Genomic DNA, 25,100 nt, shown 5'->3' on the forward strand with positions numbered 1-25,100 from the left:
GTTGGTCTGTGATATGTCTTTTTTGCATTTGTAATTGATCTGTAACTCTTATGAAATCTGAAGGAAAACCCTAACCACCCAGCACCAACCCAGAGACCTTCTTCGTTTCCCTAGTGAAGTACGTCAAGAGGGATGAACGCAAATACTACGAGGAGCTGCTCAAATACAGTCGGGACCACCTCATGCTGTACCCTTACCACTTGTCGGACATCATGGTGAAGGGTCTGCGGATAACCCCCTTTTCCTATTACACCGGCATTCTGGAGGTGAGCTCACAGCTGAGGCGAGCCATCAAGGATGGGCTGCGACTGCATGCACGGGCACTCTGCAGTTGGTGGCCACTGTGGAGACGGCTGTGGCGTTTATCGTGTAAACAGGAGCGTAACAGGCCGATCCCTACAGCTACCCCTGAACAAGTAGTGGGGGTTTCTCATTGAAAGATGTCTGTTTCTGTTCTGTGTTCAATTCTGTACTACTGTGGCCTTAATCAGCCCTGTCTGTCATATCTGTCGGTGTTTTAATCGACCCAGCAGGAAAGGAAATGCATTAGTAATCCTGGCTGCGAATCATTAACTTCAGTAGATGTTTCCAAACAGGTGTTAGGCCTGTGTTACTAGCCTTCAATGGCAGTTACAGGTTTTACTTTTAAATGAGCTTTTTGTGGAGACTGACAAATTTCCCTAGTATTCATGGAGGTCTGCTGGACCTCCACTTGCTGAAAGGAAACAAGGACCTTTCCCCAGAACCAGTGCTGTGAATTTGCACTTGTAGCCTCTTCACTGTGAGAGTTTAGGAGTTTTCATAGGGAATGTGGTGGCTTGTATGATAAACCATGGACTGTTAACCACATTGTTGGTGGTTTGGGCCCATCAGCTGCTCCATGGGAGAAAGATGAAGCTTTCTGCTCCCACAAACATTTGATGCTGGTGTTACGTGCCTTCGAGTCAGTTCCAACCAGAATGTCCTTGTACAGGGTTTACAAGGAGCGGATGGCAAACTTGAACCGCCGACTTTGCGGTTCAAACCAACTTGTAGTCCAGCGCATTAACCCATAGCACCACAAAAATGTAGAGTTTAGGAAACCCTCTGCATAGTCTCTGAATTGGAACCGCCTCCATGACACTGTACAATGGCTGACAATAGCACCTCCTTCTTACGCTTCAGTGCTTCTGTTTTGGGTTCACTAGCCGCATGAAGAGCAGAGAGCAGGCTAGAATAAAGGGGTTAGGACATGTAGACAGGGGAGGTTAGAGGAAGAGCTAGGTTCAGCTCCTTCCTAATCAGGCTTCCTTCGCCTCAGGTTCCCTTTGCTTCTCAGGCACATCTACAGCCCCAGGTTTGTGTGTGCTTCTGTTTTTGAGAAAATCCCAGAGTGAAGCTTGTAGCCTGGCAGCCCAGGCTTTTTCAGTCTCTTTCCCCCAGAACCGGGTAGCTTGATGTGACTGCCAGCTAATTGGTAAATAGAATAGTGTTGCTATCTCATTGATTTTCTGACGCAGTCGCAGGCTTGGGGGTGATAGAGAGGAAATGTCTGCCCTATTTACCACCTTTCTATGACACCCCCGTGCTCGTTGCTCTCCACTCTGATTGTTGCACAGTTTTGTATGACCTTTAGGCTAAAAATGAATACTGCCTTTAAGTCTTGCTGATTGGTACCTGTAGGAGCCAGAGTGCTGAGCAGTTACAGTCTTGGTTAGTAATGCATGTTGTGAAGCATGTGGAGGGAGCTGTGGATGTGTTGTTCCGCTGACTCTCAGTGTAGGAATCTAGGACCAGTTGTGAAGCTGGAGGGGCTGCCGCCTGAGCACTAATAGAGGTGTTGGATAGCCTTCCACAGGGCAGAGCCAACAGGCAGCTGTCTGCAATTTTATACAGTGCTATGAGCAACTCAGACCTGAAACCTGATTGTCACTTACTAGGTTGGGACCCTGGTGTGGCGCTGTAGGATAAGCACTGGACTGCAAGGTCGGTTTGAACTGAAAGGTTGGCAGTTCAAATCCACCAGCCACACCCCCGAAATACTATACAGGCTTGCTGTGAGTTGAAATCAACTCAGCAGCACTGAACAAAAAAAAAAACCAGGTTGGGACCCTGGGGCACACATGCTTCAGGTTGTCAAACTGTGATTTCCGTGATTCATGTCCAAATTGGCGCTATAGGATAAGCACTGAACTGCTAACACAAGTTTAGCCATTCCGACTCACTAGCCACTTCTCGGAAACCCTGTCTGTGGTTGCTATGAATTGGAACTGACTCGATGGTACTTTAACAGCGACAACAATACATAGTCACACAACATCAAAGGACATTTTACATTTACAAATCTTTCATTTCTTTTTTTCCTTTTCAAAGGACATTATGAACAGTGAGAAAAGTTATGATTCGTTGCCCAACTTTACTGCTGCTGATTGTAAGTATGTGATTGTGAGGGAGGAGGTATGTTTGGGTGTGTCTTTGTACACTGGTCTGTTAGTGCTTCACGTATGTTTAACCTGAGACACCTGGGGAGTGTTCTAGGTTAAAAACAACCTTATTAGTAGGTACTCTATCATGGAAAACAAGCCAAGAGTAAGATTTCATCCAGATGTTTAAGAGGACTATTTTGGATGCTTTATATGGACAAATGGAAGTGGTTTATGTAGTTGTAAAGAATGAAGTTCTTTCTGATACTTGGCTGTGTTGCATACAGGATGAGGTATTGCTACAATGTGGTGCGTGGTTAGATTTGTACTAACATAATTTGCTGGTGTTGTATTTTGCTGATATTAATGAAACGTATTGGAAATGTGGCATGGTTCTGTTGTGGAAGAGGAAGTTTCTGCTGATGAGTACACTTGTGGTTGTTATGTGCTGTGGAGTCGGTTCCAACTCAGTACACTTGGACATCTTGAAATTGCAGGGGACTTCTGCTTTTTAAAAATTGTCTGATTTAGTTAGCATTGTTGAAAATCTCAGCATTTACATTCATCTCTCCAAAAGTTCCGTTTTCTTTTATACTTTATTTAAAGAATTCCTTGTAATATAATAATGATTGACTGTGAAAAGATGAATAAAAATATTTTCCTAAAATATGTGTGAGTGTACTCAAGATGTGTTGGATGTTCTTAAAGGAAATTCAAGTGTATTCAAGATGTGTTGGATGTTCTTAAAGGAAAGGCCCTTTCTTGCAGGTCTGAGGCTCCTTGGCATAGGAAGAAACCAGTACATTGACCTAATGAATCAGTGCAGATCTTCAAAAGTGAGTTCACAGGATCCATTTTCCCCACTTCTTGCCCCATGTGCCACACAGTCTGATTAGTTTTTTAAAGTGGGAGAAACAGCTGATTTTTTTTTAATCTAATAAGATACAGAAATATAACATGAAAATAAATCATTCCTCAGTGTTCTCGAGGTTATCACTGAAGTGATAATTGAATTAAAAATATTTGAGACATTTATGTTCAACTTATTTTTTAAGGTGCATTTTACTCTGCTGGTCTGTTTTCTGTTACGTCCTCTTTCCAGTCCCAGGTTTCACTTGAATGGTAAATAAGTGCAGAAAGTATAGTTTCCAAATGCATTTTTCACCCCCATGGTTTTATTTTCATTTCTAGATTAGCGATTAGTGTTTTGAAATTAGGAATTAATGAATTTCTCCATTCAGTATAACTATACAACATTAAAAAATTTGAAACATGAGAATTTAGAAAAGATACTTTATTCTGTTGGGAGAAACATTCTTATTGGGTTTATTGGGTGAGGGAATAGAACGTGATGTTCTCTCCCGTGGTTTGTACCATTGCAGAAATTCTTCAGAAGGAAAACTGCCCGTGATCTTCTACCAGTGAAGCCTGTGGAAATTGCCATTGAGGCCTGGTGGGTGGTGCAGTCTAGTTATATCACAGAAGATGACATCAAGGTAGAGATAGCTTTTTTAATGTTAAACACTTTTAATTCATGTTTTTGTGTTTGAAATTAATTTTTTATTTTTAATGATGGTTCTGTAACTTTAAAGAAAATAGCACTGATTTTCTTCAAGAAATTGAAACTGTAAGTTCTCAGTTCTGTTGTATTGCTGAGAGTCAGAATCAACACAGTAACAGTGATTTCCACAATTTAAATTGATCTAGGTGGTGGTGGTGGTGGTGTGCTGGAAAGTCAGTTCTGACTCAACAGTGACACTATAGGGTTTCCGAGGCTGTAAATCTCTATGGGAGCAGAAAGCCTCATCTTCCTCTCATGTAGCAATGGTAGACTCGAACTGCTGACCCTGTAACTAGCAGTCCAACCCGTAATTGTCTACGCTACCAGCACTCCTTGAAGTGGTCTTAGTAGGATGGAATACCAGTGTGTTTCTAAGATAAGTCTTAGAGTGAGGGGAATTTGACTTGGTTCATATGACAGTAACTTAGGGTATTGTATTAGACATTTGGAGTTGTGGTGTGGCACAGTAGGATAAGCACTGGACCGCAAGGTTGGTTTGAACCACAAGGTTGGTGGTTCCAATCTACCAGTCGCTCCTCGGAAACCTTATAAGTAGAAACTGACTCGCTGTCACTTAACAACTGCAACAATCAGACGTTTCATGGAAAACGATAATACTGGCCCTAGTTTTGAGCACATTCTCAGAGGTATATGCTGCTTGTATCCCCGTTTCACACATGAGGAGAGTGAGCACAGAGAGGTGAAGTTAACTATTCAGGTAATGGTATGAATAAAGATCCAGGATTTGAACCCCAGGCAGTGCTCCTGCCCTGTGTGTAAAGAAGTAGCTGCTTTGATGGGATGATAGTGTCATAATCAAGGGAAATGGTGTTGCTAACAGGCTACAGGAAAGCCCATTACCACTGCTGGTTCTGACTCGTAGTGCCCCATATAGGGTTTCAAACTCTATGATGAGTTTGAACCGCCAGCCTTGCGATTCAAGCTGACGTTGTAGTCGAGTGCTTATCCTCCAGTGCCACACCACATGTAAGCTTTATGCATTTTAGGTGGACTGTGGGTTTAGAGGAAAAGGGTAGTGGGTAAGTGCTGAGATGTCTAGAGACCAGGCCATATCTGCTTGCGGTCGGAGGACGCATGTGAGCATCTGGGCTTTTTTCAGTTTGCCTTTTGTTTTGCTCCAGAGGACACATTAAGGCTCAGTAAACAAGATTTTGCTTCAGTGTAGCTGAGTTGTGAGACTTTCATAAGTTTGTGAACTTCCTGTCACTGCAAATAATAATGTCGAGTTTGAATAAACTTCTCATTTGAGAGATTCAGAATCAGCAAACGAACATGATTCCGCTTCCCAAAAATAGTACTGGAATTTAACCAGTAAGCAGTTATTACTTACTAGCAAACATTGGTACTTGCGTCTACTTTGGTTTCTAAGTTCTGTTGGTAACATCTTTCTCTGTTGGCACCTTACTTGATGATAATGTGTCATTTGTTTTTGTTTGAATTCTAGAGTGGTAAATGACAGTAATATGTAATTTGGTGCTGTATCCCTTGTGCTCCTTGATTAATTAATGGTGGCGGTTGGTACCCACCGGTCGGTACCACGTAAGAAAGACCTCATAATCTGCTTCTATAAAGATTGCAGCCAAAAAAAACCTCCACAACAGTTCTGTGCAACACTGCTATGAGTCAGAATTGACTTGATAACTCTTTTGTAAAAGTGTATATAGTTCATTGATGTGATTACATGTAATCATTGGTTTAAACATGTGAGGAGGCTTATGAATAAGTTCACTTTTTTTTTTTACTCTTTGTGATTTGAGTAAAAATTTACTCAATTGGTTTTCCATTCAACAACTCGTCCACATTTTGTTTTATCCGTGATCACTGATTGCTATCCCCACAAGTAACAGCACTCTTCCCACTGCCTTCCTGTTTCCTGTTTTTATTGTTCTGTGTTTTCTAGCTCCTCCTGCCTTCTGTGCGGATGCTATGTTTGGATTTCCTATGGTTGATTGGTTTAAGAAGTGCATTCCTTCCTGGTGTTATTGGTCACCTTATAGTCCTGCATACTGTTTGACTTTAACTTGAGCCATGGCACTGAGTTCAATTCCAGACTTGCAGGGTGCCTAAGGGCGGTAGTCTCTGGGGTTCCTCCAGTCTCTCCAACCTGTGAAGCTTTAATCCACATTTTTCTCACACCCTAATCAGGACCTTTTATTGTGTTTTTTCCAGAGCAGTCAGCAGTAGTAGTGGACTAGTTTTCCTGGTCTCAGTGTAGTGGAGGCTGATTCTCGTGTGGGTCCGTTAGGCCTCTGGACTAATTGTTTCCTGGCACCTCTGATTTTCTTCACTTTTCTTTGATCCAGAAGTCGAGAGCCCAGTAGCTGTATTTTAGATGGTTGCTTAAAAACATTTAAGACCTGAGTCTTTACTCACTAAAGTAGGATGGTAGACCATTGTCTTTCTGGCCTGTGTTATGCCAGTTGGCCTAGCTATCCCCCGGGACTATGGTTCTGAGCCCCAGGCTCAGTGACTCATTTCCCCAAGGTATTTGGTTATGGGTAAGAAGTTTTCATAACTCTGCCTCTTGTTAGTGCTACTGTATACATAAATATATGTACACACGTACAAGGATGTAGGTAGAAATACTGTGTGTCAAACCTATATATTATAGTGGGTGTAGTGCTCTTTACCTTCCCCTTTCCTGCTCATCTTGCCTGACTGCCTGTGTATGTACTTACAGATTCCTGTTGGTTATTGCTCACATTGTAGGATTGTGTGTGTCAGTGTTTGCCTTTGTTGTCTCTAACCCTTGTGCACCTCTCTCTGTTGTCCTTTGCCTCAATGATACTGTGCTCCCTTATTTGGAGTCCTGGTGTGGCATGCAGGATAAGCACTGAACTCCTAACCACAAGGTCAGCGGTTCAAACCCACCCACCTTTCCTTGGAAACCTTGTGCAAGGGGAGGTAGCCATAAGTTGAAACAGATTCCATGGCACTTAACAGCAACAGCAACCCCTTTATTGGATATGTTTTTCCCTTCACCCAAATTAATGTGTCTGTTGTCCAGTTACAAGGAGCATTGGTAGTGCACTGGGTTATTCATTGGCTTGTTAACCTCAAACCCGCCAACAGCTTTATAGGAAAAGGAGTGGGCTCTCTACTCCTATAAAGATTTCTAGTCTTAAAGGAGCAGTATAAGGAGGAGTTGACTCCTTGGCAGTGGGGTGGTTTTTTAATTATCTAGTTAATTTCCCTCCCTTTCTTTCATAGCCCTAGTGGTCATCAAAGAGGCTTCTTTCTGCGTGTAAACCTTTCCTGACATTTCATTATCATGGACTCATACAATATTTGTTCTTTTGCCGTTAACTTTCTACTCTCGGCATGATACTTTCAAGGCCCATCCACATTAAGAGATGTTTCACCGATCCTTTGATCCTGTTTAATGGTGCACAGTATTCCTTAGTGTGTCTGTACATAGTTGGCTTCTTTGTTTAGCTGTTGTTGTTTCCATGTTTGCTATTATGAGTAGTGCAGCAGTGAACATGTTGTTAATTGCCGTGGAGTCTGTTCCCACTCATAGCCACTCTGTATAGGGTTTCCAAGGAGCAGCTGGTGGGTTTGAACCACCGAACTCGTGGCTAGCAGTCCAGTGCTTATCTTGCAGTGCCACACCAAGGATCTAAAAATAAATATAGGTGGTGTGCATGTGTCTCAAATAAATTAATTTGGGCAGACACTAACTAAAAATATTTTGCTTTTTTTCAGCTATGCTCTTTACCTGAGAAATGCGCTATTGATAAGATGATTGATTCAGGTCCTCAGCTCTCTGGATCACTAGATTACAATGTAGTACATAGTAAGTGCTTAGTAGAAATGGTCTTTGTCAACATAAAAACCTGGTTTTTAACCACCAATATTTATTAGCAATTATTGATCAGTTAGATATAGATAATGCTGTTTCCTAAGGTATATTATTGTTTGGAATGTGACCGTAGTTTCTGTTTTCCAGTGTGACTATAATTAGTCCTTTACACTAGAAATTTATACAAATACATGGTCAGAAAAAAAATTTTTCTGAATATTTGTAGGTAACTGAAATTTGAGAACCTTCATGTAATTCTTTTCTTCTGTTTTGTCTTTGTCTCTACTTCACGTAACGTTCAATTCTTAAGAGTTTCTACAGAATTTATGTTTTTAATTAGTATTGTTGAGTATTACATCTAACACAAGATACTTTTGCTTTTCTAGGTTTGTATAACAAAGGATTCATTTATCTGGATGTGCCAATATCTGATGACAGTTGTATAGCAGGTGAGTGAGTATGTGTTAACTTTGTGAATGACTGAGCTCTTTGTGGGATTTGCACTCTTCTGTTAGTGTGGCACTGTGGGCTAATGCATCAGACTGCAAAGTCGTTTGAACTACAAGGTCGGTGGTTCAAGCTCACCAGTTTCTCCTTGGAAACCCTATGCAGGGTCACTATGGGCTGGAACTGACTCGACGGCACTTAACAACAGCAACAATTAGTGCCTTTGGAGTCCTGGTGTGGCGCTGTGGGTTAATGCACTGGACTGCAAAGTTGGTTTGAACTTCAAGGATGAGAGTTCAAGCTCACCAGGCGCTCCTTGGAAACCCTATACAGCGTTGTTATGGGTCAGAACCGACTAAGTGGCACTTAACAACAATTAGTGCCTTCTCTATAAGTCTGTAGTTGTGGGCTTGACATTGAAGGTTTGAGAAGAAGCATCAACGAGACACAGATCTTTTTAGATGTCTTAGATCTTAGGATTTTTTTCAAAGAAAAACATTTCTTCAGTATCACACTTTGAGGTGGTTTCATTTGAATTCCTTCATTTCACTTTTTACCAAAATAATAGAAATCGAAGATAAAACTTCCCTCTTCTCAGTATGGAGTGGGGTGGTAGCGGGAGAGATGTGGAGAGCCAGGGTTCTCTGTGGACCTGGCTTTCGGATGAGAGCGTGCAACTCTGTCTTGCCTTTGTTTTATTTTTTCACTTACCTCTCCTGCCTCTGAGACACCAGAAACATGTGTTTGTAGCTTTCCCATTCTTTCCCATTCTGAAGCAGCCCCAGTTCTTTTACCCTTCTACCAAGTTCCACATCCTCTGGCATTTCCTTTGCCTCAGTGAAGTTCATGCTCTGGTGAAACCAGCAGCTCTTTGTAGGATTTGTGGTCTCTTGTCAGGCCTGGTGTACATGGTCTTAACTCTAGGGGTGCTAGAAACCCTGCTATGAAGTGGATAAAATCATTCAAAAGTGGATTCAGTCTGCACACACTAGACATGTCTCTTCTTGGGTCGATATCTGAGTTAAGCTGTCATTCTGTATAAAATTGTGTTACTGAGAAGAGTCTTTGATTTTTGTTTTGTTTTTTAGTTCCTCCTCTTGAAGGTTTTGTAATGAATCGAGTGCAGGGCGATTATTTTGAAACTCTACTCTATAAGATATTTGTTTCAATAGATGAACACACTAATGTTGCCGAGGTGAGTGGTGGTATCTTATGAAATCCCTTAATCTCAAGACTGTAAAGTAGATGGTTATCCTTGTGGTGTCAACTGAAAGGTTGGTGGTTTGAACCCATCCAGCAGCTCCAAAGGAGAAAGACCTGGCTATCATCCCACAAAGATGACAGCCCAGCCAGTGCAATGGGGCACATCTCCTCTGTCACATGGAATAGACTAGAGGGTACCCAACAGTAAGTCACAGCAACAAAGTATAGGTAAAACGATGTAATGACATGGATAAACTATTTTCAACACCTAGTCCCGGTATGGCACTGTGAAATAGTGCACTGGTTATTTGAACCACAGGGTCAGTGGTTCAAACTCACCAGCTACTCCTTGGAAACCATAGGGTCACTGTAAGTTGGAACCGACTTGACTACACTTAACAGCAACAATAATGTATGGGTATATCACAGACCTGTAAATACTTAAATGTCACTACATGTCCTGCATTGTTGCTGTTAGGTGCCCCAGAGTTGGTGTCGACTCATAGTGACCCTCTGCACAACAGAACGAAACACCGGTCCTGGGCCAGCCTCACGATCGTAGCTCCGCCTGAGCCCATTGCTGCCACCACTGTGCCAATCCATCTTGCTGGGGGTCTTCCTCTTTTTTCCGACCTTCCACTTTTCCAAACTGATGTCCTTCTCCATTGATGAAGTCTGCCCATCCTGGCCTCCAAGAAGTACTCTGGCTGCACTTCTAACACAGATCTGATTGTTTTTTTGGCAGTCCATGTCTTGCACATAATTTGATAAAATCACTTTATATATAATTTTGTAATAAAGTGACTATAGACTATACTATATTGGTCTATCTAGGCATTTGCTTGTTTTAATTGAAAGAATTATTGTTGTTAGGTGCTGTAAAGTTGATGCCAAATCATAGTGACCCTTAGAGGGTTTCTAAGGAGCAGCTGGTGAGTTTGAAGTGACCTTGCAATTCAAAGCAACCTTGTGGTCGAGTGCTTGTTCTACAGTGCTATATGGTCACTACCAGAATCAGCGCTACTGAAACATAGAAAGAGAAAGTGCTGACGTTAAAATGGTCTCAATCTTTCAGTTATTTATAATTTTAAATTATGTTAATTGACAACAAATTTATCTGTTACAGATGTATGATATGCTGATAATTCTAAGACTCTAAAAATAATTAAAAATTTTATTTTCCAGCTTGCAAATGTTCTTGAGATAGACTTATCCCTGGTGAAGGTATGCAATTTTTGTACTCTTCACCTTATAATGTGAATGTTGAATGGATTTTACTATACTGTTTTGCTACTGAGAAACAGGCATTGAGTCTTGTTAGCTCTCTGAGGTGACTGGAGACCATATTTGTAGAGCTTCATCATCTTGTGGAATGCTCTGCACTTAGGGCTTTGCTGACCATCTTTTCTTGAACTTTCCAAGGCATCCTTCCTATGGTTCCCTTGGCCTCCTTAGCTTCTAGATTGCTACTGTTGATGATACTTGGCTGGGGACCTTGGACTTTCTGACTCTCATAATTCTAGTGATCTCATCCCCTTTAAGTTCCTGGTGAAGAACTGATACTTATAGCAGACGTCAGCTAGTCTTACTGCTTGGACCCACACTCAGTAACTGTTATACGCCGAATTCTGATTCAGTGAGGTTGACGCCTTAGTAATCAGGAGAGAACACTAAGTAATGTTTCCTACCATCCTTAACGCTGAATTGACATCTTGGAGTCCTGCTAGCTGTATATCACAGGAATCCAAAGCATTGACTGACATGGGAGGTACTTGCAGAGATGCAAAAGAGCAGATAAGTGTCCCTGTGTTCATACTCACACACGTCCGTGTGCATCAGGGAGCGACTTGGTCAGGTCTCAGAATGAAGCCAGCTGAATCATGAACTCCTGCTTTGCTTAGGGGTAGATTCAGGGAGGACAGGGCCCGAGACTGCCTCCCTTCCTTCCTTCCATATTCAGAGACCTAGGGAAAGAACAGTTGTGCTGAAAGTGGGTTTGTGTACTTGGAGGCTGTAAATGTTTGAGAATCACCACAAGCATAGCCTCTGACACTGTGTTTTTACGACAAGCCTTGGGTGTCTCCTTTTACATAGTAATTTCCTTTATATTCCTTTCAGAATGCAGTTTCAATGTATTGCCGATTGGGCTTTGCCCATAAAAAGGGACAAGTAATAAATTTGGATCAACTTCATTCATCGTGGCGGAATGTTCCATCTGTAAACAGATTAAAGTAACTCACTTATTCAGTATGAGATTTTAGCATATCCTTTTGGAAATCAGTATCATAAACTTAACTTACCCTGTCAGTTGAGGTGAACCTTGTATATCAGTTATTTTTACTCTTCTGGGTGTAATGGGTCATTTTCGAGTCTGGTGCAAGCTAAGAATGAACCCCCTTCCCAGAACAAGTCACTAGAGTATTTTGCATATAATTTTGATGGGCCCTTGAATTCCCTGAAACCTGTCCATGGGTCATGACTGTTAGTGGGTGGTGGGTCTTTGAGCTCTTGCTCAGGTTCATGTATGGAAGACTGGATTTATATGATTGCTCATAATTTAAGTACTGATGCCAATAACTATTTTTCTAGGATCATTAATGTAATTTTTTAAAAGCAAGTGTATTCTTCACTAACAGGAGTACTTTCGATCCACAAAAGATGCTTCTCTCCTGGGATGGTGGGGAGAGTCGAAGTCCTCTTCAAGAAGTTTCGTCCGCTACTGATACTGATACAAACAGTCAGGAAGATACAGGTGAGCACTTACCTGCTTCAGGTAGCGTCTACCTGTTGCTGCTGCCTATGTGTCTATGCAGACACTCTGGATGAAAATTGCTTGATAGGTTTGTTCTAGATTTTATTCATTCAATATGTAGACATTGAGTATTTTACCATGTGTTGAGCACTGTTAGGTTTTGAGGGAAGGAATGTGGTAGGTACCTTTTTTCTAGGAATGAGTGGTCTAGAGAGAAAAGGCAGTGTAACCAAAAAAACCCAAAACCCTATAGTACTTGAAGAGGTAGGTGTTGTGGTGCTTTTAGGGAGCAGAGAGGAAGAGGCAATTCGAGAAGCTTTTGTGGAGAAGACGTATCTGAGAAGGCACAAAGGGAGATGACAGCTTGGTGCATAAAGGAGCTGCCATGGTTTGATGTTAGGAGAGAAGAGGAAGACAGAACAGAGGGTCTCCCATTGGTGCCCAGAATGGCTCTGTTCCCTGAAGACGTTAGGCAAGGCAATCTCATTCATCTGAATTACCAAGTCTTGGTTTATTACTGATTTTTAAGACATGTACTACAAAGTGAATATTAATTTTTTTTCTATATGCCTGTAGGACAGACAGGTGGGACTAGGCCCTCTAGTGGTTCTAATATTGCTTATATTTAATTACCATCTTGTTAGCAAATAAAGCAGAAATGAAATATTTCCTCATTCTAAGTGATAGGAAAAAATAATTTTTGACTACTTAATATTAAAATGTGATTTTTTTTTTCTTTTAGCTGATACAGCTAGTGTAAGCAGTTTGTGTCTGTCTGCAGGATACACAAAGCGAATTGCATTCTTATTTGATTCAACTCTTACTGCCTTTTTAATGATGGGCAATCTTTCACCAGTAAGTCACATTCTTTTCTTAAGTCTGAAAATGTTTAAAATTAATGTTGTTGTTGTTATGTGCCGTGGAGTCGGTTCTGACTCATAGCGACCCTGTACAGGGTTTCCGAAGCTGTAAATCTTTACGGGAGCAGAACGCCTCATCTTTCTTCCGCGGAGCAGCTGGTAGTTTCGAACTGGTTACCTTGCAGTTCGCAGCCCGATTCGTAACCACTACGCTACCAGATATTAGACATAAAATAGTTGATTGCTTTTTTGTCTTTTAAGTACTAGATTTCTTCCTGAAAATGCAATTGATTTGGGTTTACATTCCTCCTACCGTAAACTCCACCCCTGTTGCTGTTGAGACAAATTCCAACTTACAGTGACCCTATAGAACCCATAGTCCGTAGGTTTTGAGGCTGTAAATCTTTCAGAAGCAGACCACCACATCTTTTTCCTGGAAGAACCATTGGCCTTTTGATTTGCAGCCGAGTGTGTAACCACGGTACCACCAAAGCTCCGCATTCTGTACCTTAGTGCATAGTAACTTTTCAGTGAGGGCTGCTTTTGTAATTTGCAGGATAGGTCCCTTATCTCACCCACCCTTAAGTCTAAATATGTTGGACAATGTCATTTAAATGCAAGATGATATTCTTAATATAAAAAGGGAAAACTGGAACTTTAATGGCAGGCTTGTTTTTGGATGGTAACTTTTGCTTTTTTATTTTGTGTGTGTTTTCTTTATTACAGAACTTGAAGAGTCATGCAGTCACAATGTTTGAAGTTGGCAAGCTGTCAGATGAGTCTCTGGACAGCTTTCTGATAGAACTAGAAAAGGTTAAGTCGAGATGCATGCTTCCGGTCTGTTGTTAGGCCTTTCTTTGGATTGTAATGATTTCGGGCATATTTTTACTCATTTCTTTAATATAGTGGTAATGTTTAGACTTAAACATATTGAGGAGATGAATTAAATTTGTAGGTTTAAGTGATATGTCTACCTTATGTAATGGTAATTATGAAGAAATGATTAAATAATATAATTATGGAGAAATTGTAGTCTAACTTTTAAAAACCAAATTTTTCTGAAGTAGCCTTTTATCTTTATCTGTTATGACTCTCTAAGATCATCTCTTAATCAGTTTTATATAATATTTTCGTTCATATATATTAAATCTGGTGTCCTGGTGTGGCATTAGAGGATGTACTCAATTACAAAGTCTGTGGTTCAAACCCACCAGCTGCTCCTTAGAAACCCTACACTGGGTCGCAGTGAGTCAGAACTGACTCAACGGCATTTAATTATTTATGTCCACTCCTACTGCCCTTTTTAGCATCTTGAAGACCTCTCCGTATTTGCTCTTTGCCACCCTTTTCCCAGTGAGCACAGCACTAGTTTTCCCTTAGCCTTACACTGTCATTGTCATGACTGGTGTGTCATTCCTTTGATGTTCTGCTGCTGCCAGTCTCGTCCTCCTTGCATTTAAGCAGTTTGTGCACCTGACCTGTTCCCTGAGTAATGATTTTACTGTCTTTTGTGTTTTATTGATAACTTTTATATGGTCACATACTGATCAGAGAATTCATGAAGATTCTGTAATTCCTTTATGTTTTCAAAAAACAAAGACTATATAATTTCTTACTGTTTCCTCATTGAATTTTCATTTTTATTAGTGTGAAAATTCATTTGAAATGCCTATTATTGAATTAGTCTGTTTATTGTTGTACATCATCTTTTGCCAGTGAACTTTTTACTATATTTTAGCACATTTTAAGTTCTGGCTTTCTGATTGTTAATTTTCTTTTCTTCGTGATTTTTATCAAGTGTAAGAAATGACACTACCACAGGATGATTATTTTGACTCTAGTATAAGTCATGGAGTGTGACCCACAAGGCTGGTCTGGGTGTTTAGAAATAGTGGTCATAGATTGGAGGGTGGCATTTCTGAATGGAGCAGAATATGGATCTTGTCTCTTTAAATCCTATGTGGGGCATGTCTTATATGCATAGGAGAATTGGTAGTAGATGACTGGCATAAGTTAGTATTATTCAGTTGCTAAAATGCTTGCTTTTACTTGGAGTCATTTCTGCCATCTCCCTAAGTATAGCAGAATGGGAAACTCATCCAAAACGGAGGCTAGTGATTGCTTCTGTATTCCCTGGGCAGGATTTTGATGGATTGATTTGTAATGTGTTGATATCTCTGTGTTGTCTAGTTATATACATCAGAGTGGATGGCATGAGAATGATCTTTGTGGCATAATTTATTTTCTTCTGGTTTAGGTCCAGAGTACTGGTGAAGGAGAAGCACAGAGATACTTTGACCATGCACTTACTTTGAGAAACACAATACTGTTTTTGCGTCATAATAAGGATCTAGTTGCACAAACTGCACAGCCGGACCAACCCCATTACGGTAGGTATGATTCATGGGCTGAATTCTGAAGAACTCATAATTTCATGACCATGAAACGTCTTCTTACAGCTCAGTGGGTTGTGTTCACCTTATTTCATCATCACTTCCCTAGTAACATTTTGTGTAGCCAGTGTATTACATTTGTAACGAGAGGTTTGTTTGGTGATATTTCTTTGCATCGTGTACCACTCAACATTTGTACTATTTAAATCTGTCTAGACTGCAAGGTCAGTTTGAACCTCAAGTTCGGTGCTTCAAACCCATCAGCCCCTCCTCTGAAACCCTATACAGGGTCACTATGGGTCGGAACCAACTTGACGGCATACAACAACAACAGCACCCAAACAAAGGGTTGGAATGTTAATTTTCTTAGATAGCTGGATGACATTGAGAACAGACATAGGTTCTGAGTGGGTGAAAAAATAATATAATTACAGTTATATAAAAAATACTCAGATTATACTGTAATGTTTACTAAAATCCTTCATTTAAAAAAATACAAAGGAGAAAAGATACTTCCTTTTAAAGGATAAAAGAAAGCAGTAGTAGCAGTTTTAATGTATTGATGAATGAATTCTAATGTGGTTGTGAAGTGCCTGGTGCAGCGCTGTGGGATCATGCACCGGACCACAAGGTTGGTTTGGACCACAGGGTTGTGGTTCAGATTAATCAGCCATCCTTGGAAACCCTACACAGGATCATTATGAGTCGGAACTGACTCGCTCGACAGCACTTAACAACAACATCAACAATATAATTGTCACCCTAGTGTTAATTTCAGTTGTAAGGTAGGTGGTTATTGTAACATGCCGTCAATTTCAACTCCTGTCCGTCCAGCCCATGTGGCGGTGTAGAGCTGTCCATAGGGTGTCCTAGGCTGAAACCTGTAAGAGCTCTAAGCGGATTTCCAGGTCTTTTTCCCATGGAGCCTCTGGGGGAGTTTGAAGTGTTGACTTTTTGGTTAGCAGCTGAATGAATGAGCTGTGTGTCATGTGGTAGGAAGGGATCCCTAACTGTTAGTTGGGGTGATGGTATCAGAATCTGATTTAGTGCATCTTGAGGTCTGGAATGGCAACTCGAGAATGTTATTTTTAGAAAGATAATTGGAAATTGGAGGAGAGAAGGACACAGCTCTTTTGGTGTGTCTTTGGCTTTGAGAGTATGCCACTGTTGTGCAGTGGTCGGAGTGGAGATCGAGCTGGCCACACCAAGCCCCTTCCTGCCTCTTTACAGTGAAAGGCAGCCTGAAGACTCAGCCTGAAAACAGAGACCCTCTGTTAGATCTTCAACTGCCTTTGTGATCTGTTGAGGAACTTGGGCCCTTTTTGATAGATCGTCCTATGTCTTAAAAGAACCCTGGTGTAGCACTGTAGGATAAGTACTGGACTGCTGACCGGAAAGCTAAGTCCATCAGCTGCTCTCAGAAACCTCATACAGGGTCGCATTGAATCGGGTTAACTTGGCAGCTCACATCAACAAGAGCATTTTTATAAGAATTTGAAATCTCAAAGCAGCTGTCAGTATTGTGACTTGGGCACGTTTGGGTTCACTTGCTCAGTCTTTTCATTCTGTGTGTGTGCTTGGTGGTACTGCAGGTTTCCCTCTGGATCTCCTACGCTGTGAAAGCCTGCTTGGTTTGGACCCTGCGACTTGCAGCAGGGTTCTGAACAAAAATTACACTCTACTTGTCTCTATGGCACCTCTCACCAATGAAATCCGGCCCATCAGCAGCTGCACCCCTCAGGTATGGACCCAGGTGGGAGGCCAGTCAGGCTGCACTTTCAGTCTCTCTTTCCGTGACTGAGGAAGTGGTCTAACAGTCTTATTTCATGAATTCTTTATTTGTAGGTACCAAATTCTGAAAGGACCAAGTCAGAAAGCAATTTTGCATTTTGTATGGTTGTAAGATGTGGTTATTATTCAGTTTGGGGGATATAATTGGCTTTTTTGTTTGTTTTAATGTAGCATCTAGTGATTTGTGACTCATTTGATTAAAATTTTACTCAGAGATGCAGTGTTTTTAAGGAGAATGTTAGATGCTCTAGGAAGTTGCGTAGATTAGATTGTCTTGCAGGATGAAATCAGTTTAATTAGGAAAGTTGTTTTAGAAATGAGACTTGACAGTGATGCCAAACAAGCTACAAAGAAATGACTATGCTTGAGAGCTAGAATTCTGATTAACTAACTAGAATTTATGTGTGAAAATTGCTCCTGGTTTTCTACTGCTCAAAAATGTATTAGTTGGCTATAGCAGGTATTTAGTTGCATTAAATGTGACATGTAGCAAGAAACTTGGGCCTTGTACCATTTTTAGAGCGAGCATTATGTTGCTCTAATTCAATGCCACACGCTACCTGGTTTGTAGAAGTACATAGGCGTAGGAGGGGATGCTATAGCAATGGGCAGCTTTGTTTCCTGCGCAGTACCAGCCACCTCAATGGGCAGCCATTCCCAACTCACTTTCTGCCCTCTCCATTCAACAAGAGTGTTTGTAGATTTGCACTTGGCAATCTTTTTTCTTTTTTGTAAATATTTTTTTTATCTTCACCTCTTCTCTCCTACCTTCCTTCTATTCTTTAACACAATATCTGGATACCATGGAGTCCGTTAACTCTATATGGTATAAGATCGATGGATAGATGGGTTATTGTTGTTGTTAGGTACCATCGAGTCAGTACTGACTCATCGTGACCTTATGCACAGCAGAACGAAACACTGCCCAATCCTGGGCTAACCTCACTACTGTTGCCACTCTTGAGTCCATCGATGCTGCCACTTGTCCAGTCCATCTCGTTAGGGGTCTTCCTCTTTTTCTCTGACCCTCCACCTTACTAAACATGATATCCTTCTGTAGTGACTGGTCCCTCCTGACAATATATCCGAAGTATGAGAGACAAAGTTTGGCCATCTTGGCCTCCAAGGAGCACTCTGGCTGTACTTCTTCCAAAATGGATCTATTGGTTCTTTTGGTAGCCCATGGCACTTTCAATATTCTCCTCCAACACCATAACTCAAAAGCATCAGTTCTTCTACAATCTTCCTTATTCACTGTCCAGCTTTCGCATGCATATGAGGTTATTGAAAATGTCATGGCTTGGGTCAGGCACACCTTAGTTCTCAAGCTGACATCTTTGCTCCTCAACACTTTAAAAAGGTCTTGTGCAGCAGATTGGCCTAATGCAATATGCTGTTTGATTTCTTGATTGCTGCTTCCGTGAGTGTTGATAGGTGATCCAAGAAGAATGAAGTCCTTGACAACTTCATTCTTTTCTTTGTTGATAAGAATGTTGTTTATTGGTTCAGTGGTGAGGATTTTTGTTTTGACATTGAGATGCAATTCATACCGAAGGCTGTGCTCTTTGATCTTCATCAGTAAATGTTTTAAGTCCTTTTCACTTTTAGCAAGCAAGGAATTGATGGATGGGTAGGAGGCTCCTTTTGTGAAAAATTATATATAATGAATGATGATAATAGCCAACACTTTGATACAGATCTTACATGACTTTGCAATGGATGTCCTTAAGCAGAAGATACTGTGTGACCATTTTACAGATGAGCAAAGTGAGGTACTGGGAGGTTAAGGTATCTTCTTAGGCTGAAGCAGTGTAGGCAAGATGCACACCTACGCAGTCAGCTCCAGAGTCTGCTCCTAAGGGCAGTGATCAACATGCTTTCTTCATTCTAGTGTAAAATTCTTATTATTTGAATAAAGCACTTAAAACTTATTTTTATAAATATCATAGAAATTACCACTGATATGAGGCTATTTTTATAAAACTAAGTCTGGCCACTTGACTGCTTTAGGTGAGTATTACTACTTTATCTTACCTGTTGTTTTTTGATTATAGCATATTGGACCAGCTATCCCAGAAGTCAGTTCTGTGTGGTTTAAACTGTACATTTACCATATCACCGGGCAAGGACCACCATCTCTCTTATTGTCCAAAGGTACAAGGCTTCGAAAACTGCCAGATATATTCCAGGTATATTGTGGGTGTTTTTTTTTTTTAACTTTTGAGGAAAGTAAAAATTGGTGAACAGTATTATAGATGGTTTTCTTATTTCTGATTGCCATTTATGTTTCATTTCTTTCCCATAGGGTTATGATCGATTACTAATAACTTCTTGGGGTCATGATCCTGGAGTGGTTCCTACTTCTAACGTGCTCACGATGCTGAATGATGCTTTAACACATTCTGCAGTTTTAATTCAGGTACTGTTTCCTTATTTTAAGTAAACTGGATTGTATTTTTTAGGTTATAATATGTTTAGTAATTTCAAAATTATAAAGGAATCAAGATTTAGGTTTTAGTGCTGGCCCTTTGTCTAGCATGAGGGATGATAGAAACAACATGGACTTTAAAGTTAGAACCAGGTTTGAATTCCAGCCTCACCTTTTACTAGCTATGTGACCATTTAAAAAAACAAAAGCCGTTTTATTGAGATATAATTAACATTCCATGTAATTTACTCTTTTGACATGTACAAATCACTGGTTAGTATATCCACAGATAAGTGCAACCTTCACACCACCAATTTTGAAACATTTTCTCCACCTCAAAAAGAAACTCACTCTCCTCTTCCCGAGCCCTAAGCAACTGCTAACCCATTTTGTGCTTCTCGAGAATTGCCTGTTCTGAACATTTCTTAGAAGTTTTAGGGGCTTACCATTCTGCTGTTAAAGAGTATTGACAAAAGATAGTTTGTTAGAATTTGCCTTTTTTTGCAAAGAACTGATAGAATGAGAAAATCTATTTTAAACCTTTGAAAGAACACTAGTCTGTCATGGCCAGAGATGGTTTAGAGAAGGAAGCAGACCCTGGAATGTGGTGGGCCTGGTACGCCCTGCTCCCGTGCTTAGATTTTTAACCCCCGGGTGCTAGGCAAGTTAGCCTGGCAATTGTTTTTGGAAGGTCAGTTTGGGCACTGCTGAGGATGGTTGGGAGTGCAGGTAGAAGACCTACAGCAAGGTGCTGTGTATTGGTGCAGATAAGAGGTGTGGGGGCCTTCCAATCAGGGAAGTGGAAATAAGAATTCAAAGGAAAAAATGCTTGTAAGAAATACTGTGAGTGTTTTTGCAGCTGCAGTATAAGATTATATAGTATAATTTATGTAACCAATCCATTGATGGGCATTTTATTGTTTCCCATTATTTGTAATTGAAATGTTAGAGCAAATAACTTTGTGTGTATGCCTCTTCAGTGCTGGTTTTTAGATGCCATGTGGTTTTGGGGATCACTCCACCACCTTTCCTTTTTAGAACCACAGCTGACCCTTGAGCAGGTACATAGCCACATCAGCATCACTTGGCTAACTGGTGATTTACCTGCTCAATTACCTCCCCGTTTTTTCATTAGCCCATAACCGACTGTGAGAAACAGTCGGTTTGTTATTATATGCTTATCAGTCAAAAAGTATTGCTACTACATCATGGTTATATGCCATGGAGTCAGTTCTGACTCATAGCGACCCTGCCTAGAGTTTCCGAGGCTGTAAATCTTTGCGGGAGCAGAAAGCTTCCTCTTTCTCCCACAGAACTGCTGGTAGTTTCTAACTGCTGACTGTAAGATTAGCAGCCTGACTCGTAACCACTATGCTACAGGAGCTACAACTTCATAGAAACCGTATTAAAAATATCAGAACGTGAAGCTATTGCTTCTTGACTTAGCCTCCATCTAGGTCTGTCTGTACACTTCTGAAGACTGTGTTTCCATCTTTCTAGTCTTTTCCCAAAGAATTCTGCATTCTTTGATTTAACCATATCAAAACAGTAGTTTTTGCATCCTTGAGGAAGTCAGATTAATTTCCTTTTAAATGTTCTTTGAGTTTTAGGAACAAAGGAAGTCTGTCAGGGGAAGATCAGGACAAGAAGGGTGGATGGGGTAAGGGTTCCCAGTGAGATTCCCATAGGACAGCCCCTCTAGCAGGTACATTGTCTTGATGGAAAAAAATTTCCTAGGTGCAACTCCTGCCCTTTCTCAGTTCTGCAGTTTTCAGTGTTCTAAAAACTTCTTCCTGAGATCTCCCGAGGCTGTCTGGTATCAATCCAGATCACCCTGTGATGTCCCAGAAGACATCGCTATTACCTTCTGAGCTTACCTCTCTGCCTTGAATGTAACTGGCCTAGTAGATGTCATCAGAAGCCGCTGTAATTTGTTGTTTTTTTTTTTTTTGCTTTGAAAATATAACATTTACTTAACATAAACATACTCTTGGAAAGCGCTCCTCTCCCCATCCAGTAAGAGACAAGGAAGCAGTAGAAAGATGAATAGTTTTTCTCAGCTTAAAAATTTTAACATTCCTTCTTCTACTTTTATATGTATTTTAGGATACTGAAATTTGGTCATATTGATATGTTTCTGTTGAAAGCCTCTTCCAGAAGTTTTAGAAAATGGTCACATATAATTAAATATGTTGTTAAGTCGGTTCTGCCTTATAGCAACCCTGTGTAGGGTTTCTGATGAGTTTGAACCGCCAACCTTGTGGACTCCAAAATAAATATGTCCATACAAGGTTAAGTTAAAATAATAATATATGTACAGTCACAGTCCAGTTAGGAAAACAAAAATCATGATAGGTATTTCAAAGAAAGGGAAATGATTATATAAACAGTGGAAATCTATAAGAGCATCCTGGAACTTTTTGGATAACCCAAGATACCAGTAATGCAAAAAGCAGCTACCATTTAGACTATGGAACAAAAAGGATGAGCTACCAGAAGCTAGAAGCTGCAAGGTGACCTCCCTTGAGCCTTCTGAGGGAGTGTGAGGTGGTTGGTGCGGGACGGCTGAAAATAGCTGGAGGCTGGAGTAGAGGGTATAGGCTGGAGGCCACTGTTTTGATTGGAATGTTTTTGAAGGCCCCCTAATGAGACTATGAAAAGTGCATTACTGAGAGGATTTGTCTGTAGCCACTATTTGCAGAGACCTGTTTAAACACGTTTTGTTTGGAATAAACCTGTGCGTGTGGGGACCGAAGGCCTAGTAGAAATACTTTCTGACTGACCCTTGTACTCAAAAGGTCTCTTTGCTTGTTGTAGAAAAATAGAAAATTGTTGAAAGCATTTTGATAGCTATTAATGTGGTGGAGTCCTGGTGTGGTGCTGTGGCTAAGCGCTGGACCTCAATGTCAGAATTACAAGGTTGGCAGTTCAAACCCACCAGTGGCTCCTCTGAAATCTGACACACAGGATTACTATGAGTTGGAAGCAACGCGATGGCACTTCATTTTGGCAGATTATCAAGTGTACTATCTTAGTTATATTTTGGATATAAAAAATTATTAGAAATACAAGGTTTTCTTAGTGCCTTTCAACTTTGTTTGTTTAGGGCCACGGTTTGCATGGGATGGGAGAAACTATCCACATACCCTTTCCATTTGATGAAGCAGAACTACAAGGAGGTACCTTACTTTGAATTCTATCAAAACTGTATCCATTTAACTTAGTATCAGTTGTGATAGCAGTTTGCTGGAGAACAGCAGGAAGTGACTCCTAAAAATCTCCTGCTTTTAAAGCGTATTGGCAAAAATTTTCTGCAGAAATGGATAGAATGAGAAGAACTACTTGGGACTTAGGGTTAAATACAAATCTGTTTTGGAGGTTAAGAGGATAAGTAGATAATCTGCCTTGATTTTCTGTATGCTTAACTTGTTTATTTTTTAAATTGTGTGGCAGTTCAAGAAAGATAATCCACAGGAAAGATTTTATGCTCAGAAAGTTGTTTTTTTCCCCATCCATCACATACTGTATTTTGGTGGGGGATGGGTCTTTAAAAAAATACTAGGGAACTTCAGAAACGTACTGGAAAAGTGGAATGAAAAGATAATGGAAGCCTACCTGTATCTGTGTCAGTTATCTAACAATGCTGTACTAGAGACACCCTAAATGGATGGCTGTAAGAAACACATAGAGTCTCTGACAGGTTAGGAGGCGGGAAGACTGAAGGCAGGGTGCAGCTTTTGGGGGAACCTAGGTTCAACATCTGTGGGCCTGGAACCCTTTGGAGACCTCATTGTGTCTGGGCAGCAATTTTCTTGAGTCTAGGAGGTTTCCAGCTCTTCTTTCTTGGTGGTACTGAGGTCCCTCCTCTACTCATATCTCCTTCCTCTTACATCCTGTGAGACAAAAGGGGATCAAGACCACGCCCCGGGGGAACTCCCCTTCCATGGCATCAGGGCTGTGACCTGAGTTAAAGGTGTTGTAGTATTCCATCGCAGCTCCTTTTTAGCTGCTGGTAGGCTGATCACATCAGATCATATCATGGGAGAATTACATCATGACTTAACTTCCAAACCACCGAGAATCCTGGCCAGTCAAGCTGACACATACTTTTTAATGGACACAGTTCAGTCAGTGACAGTATCCAAAGTAAAGCTCAACTTGCCATTTTAAAGATGAATAAATCCACGTTGTTTTTGTTGTTAGGTGCCATCGAATTGGTACTGACTCAGCAACAGAATGAAATACTGCCCCGTCCTGGCCAACCTCACAATTGTTGCTACGCTTGAGCCCATTTATGCTACTTCTTTGCCAATCCATCTTGCTGGGGGTGGGGGTGGGGGGGGGTACTTCCTCTTTTTCTCAGACCTTCCACCTTACCAAACATGATAGCCTTCTCCAGCAACTAGTTCTTTCTGACAATACGTCCGAAGTATGAGATAGGAAATTTGGCCATCTTGGCCTCCAAGGAGCACTCTGGCTGCATTTTTTCCAACACAGATCTGTTGGTTCTTTTGGCAGCCCATGGCACTTTCAGTATTCTCCTCCAACACCATAACTCAAAAGTATCAATTCTTCTACAGTCTTCCTTATTCACTGTCCAGCTTTTGCATTCATATGAGGTTACTGAAAATATCATGGCTTGGGTCAGGCATACCTTAGTCCTCAAACTGACGTCTTTGCTCTTCAACACTTTAAAAAGGTCTTGTGCAATAGATTTGCTTAATGCAATACATCGTTTGATTTCTTGACTGCTGCTTCCATGAGTATTGATAGTTGATCCAAGAAGAATGAAGTTCTTGACAACTTCAGTCTTTCTCCGTTGATAAGAATGTTGTTTATTGGTCTAATGGTGAGGATTTTTGTTTTCTTGACATTGAGATGTAATCCATACCGAAGGCTGTGCTCTTTGATCATCAGTAAATGTTTTATGTCCTCTTTTCAGCAAGCAAGGTTGTATCATCTGCATATAGCAGGTTGTTAATGAGTTTTCCTCTAATCCTGATGCCACATTTTTCTTCATGATAGAATTCTGCAAAATGAATGATTTATTCATTTAGAATACCTTCTTTAGACAGCATAAGAGATGATTATACACCTGGACCTCACCAGATGGAATACACAGAAATCAAATTGACTACATCTGTGGAAAGAGAGGACGGAAAAGCTCCATATCATCAGTCAAAACAAGACCAGGGGCAGATTGTGGAACAGACCATCAATTACTCATATGCAAATTCAAACTGAAGCTGAAGAAAATGAAAACGAGTCCACAAGAGCCAAAATATGACCTTGAGTATATCCCCCCTGAATTTAGAGATCATCTGAAGAACAGATTTGATACATTAAATCCTAAAGATTGAAGACCAGAAGAGTTGTGGGATGACATCAAGAACATCATACAGGAAGAAAGCAAAAAGTCATTAAGAAGACAAGAAAGAAG

The 25,100-nt window shown here is 40.7% G+C and overlaps 1 protein-coding gene across 1 annotated transcript in view; it reads left to right on the plus strand.

Moving 5' to 3' along the window:
• Nucleotides 1–25,100, plus strand: part of FAM91A1 (family with sequence similarity 91, member A1) — a 42,413-nt gene that overhangs the window by 8,728 nt on the left and 8,585 nt on the right. The window contains exons 3-19 of the mRNA XM_006830692.1: nt 115–266; nt 2,353–2,410; nt 3,171–3,238; nt 3,785–3,898; nt 7,690–7,780; nt 8,173–8,235; nt 9,322–9,428; nt 10,622–10,660; nt 11,555–11,667; nt 12,073–12,188; nt 12,931–13,043; nt 13,775–13,861; nt 15,306–15,438; nt 17,034–17,182; nt 19,287–19,421; nt 19,538–19,651; nt 22,767–22,839. Of these exons, the coding sequence (XP_006830755.1) occupies nt 115–266; nt 2,353–2,410; nt 3,171–3,238; nt 3,785–3,898; nt 7,690–7,780; nt 8,173–8,235; nt 9,322–9,428; nt 10,622–10,660; nt 11,555–11,667; nt 12,073–12,188; nt 12,931–13,043; nt 13,775–13,861; nt 15,306–15,438; nt 17,034–17,182; nt 19,287–19,421; nt 19,538–19,651; nt 22,767–22,839 (1,725 nt within the window). The remainder of the gene's footprint in view (nt 1–114; nt 267–2,352; nt 2,411–3,170; nt 3,239–3,784; nt 3,899–7,689; nt 7,781–8,172; nt 8,236–9,321; nt 9,429–10,621; nt 10,661–11,554; nt 11,668–12,072; nt 12,189–12,930; nt 13,044–13,774; nt 13,862–15,305; nt 15,439–17,033; nt 17,183–19,286; nt 19,422–19,537; nt 19,652–22,766; nt 22,840–25,100) is intronic.

The sequence above is a fragment of the Chrysochloris asiatica genome, unplaced genomic scaffold (genome assembly GCF_000296735.1).
Source record: "Chrysochloris asiatica unplaced genomic scaffold, ChrAsi1.0 scaffold00001, whole genome shotgun sequence".
Taxonomy (NCBI): domain Eukaryota; kingdom Metazoa; phylum Chordata; class Mammalia; order Afrosoricida; family Chrysochloridae; genus Chrysochloris; species Chrysochloris asiatica.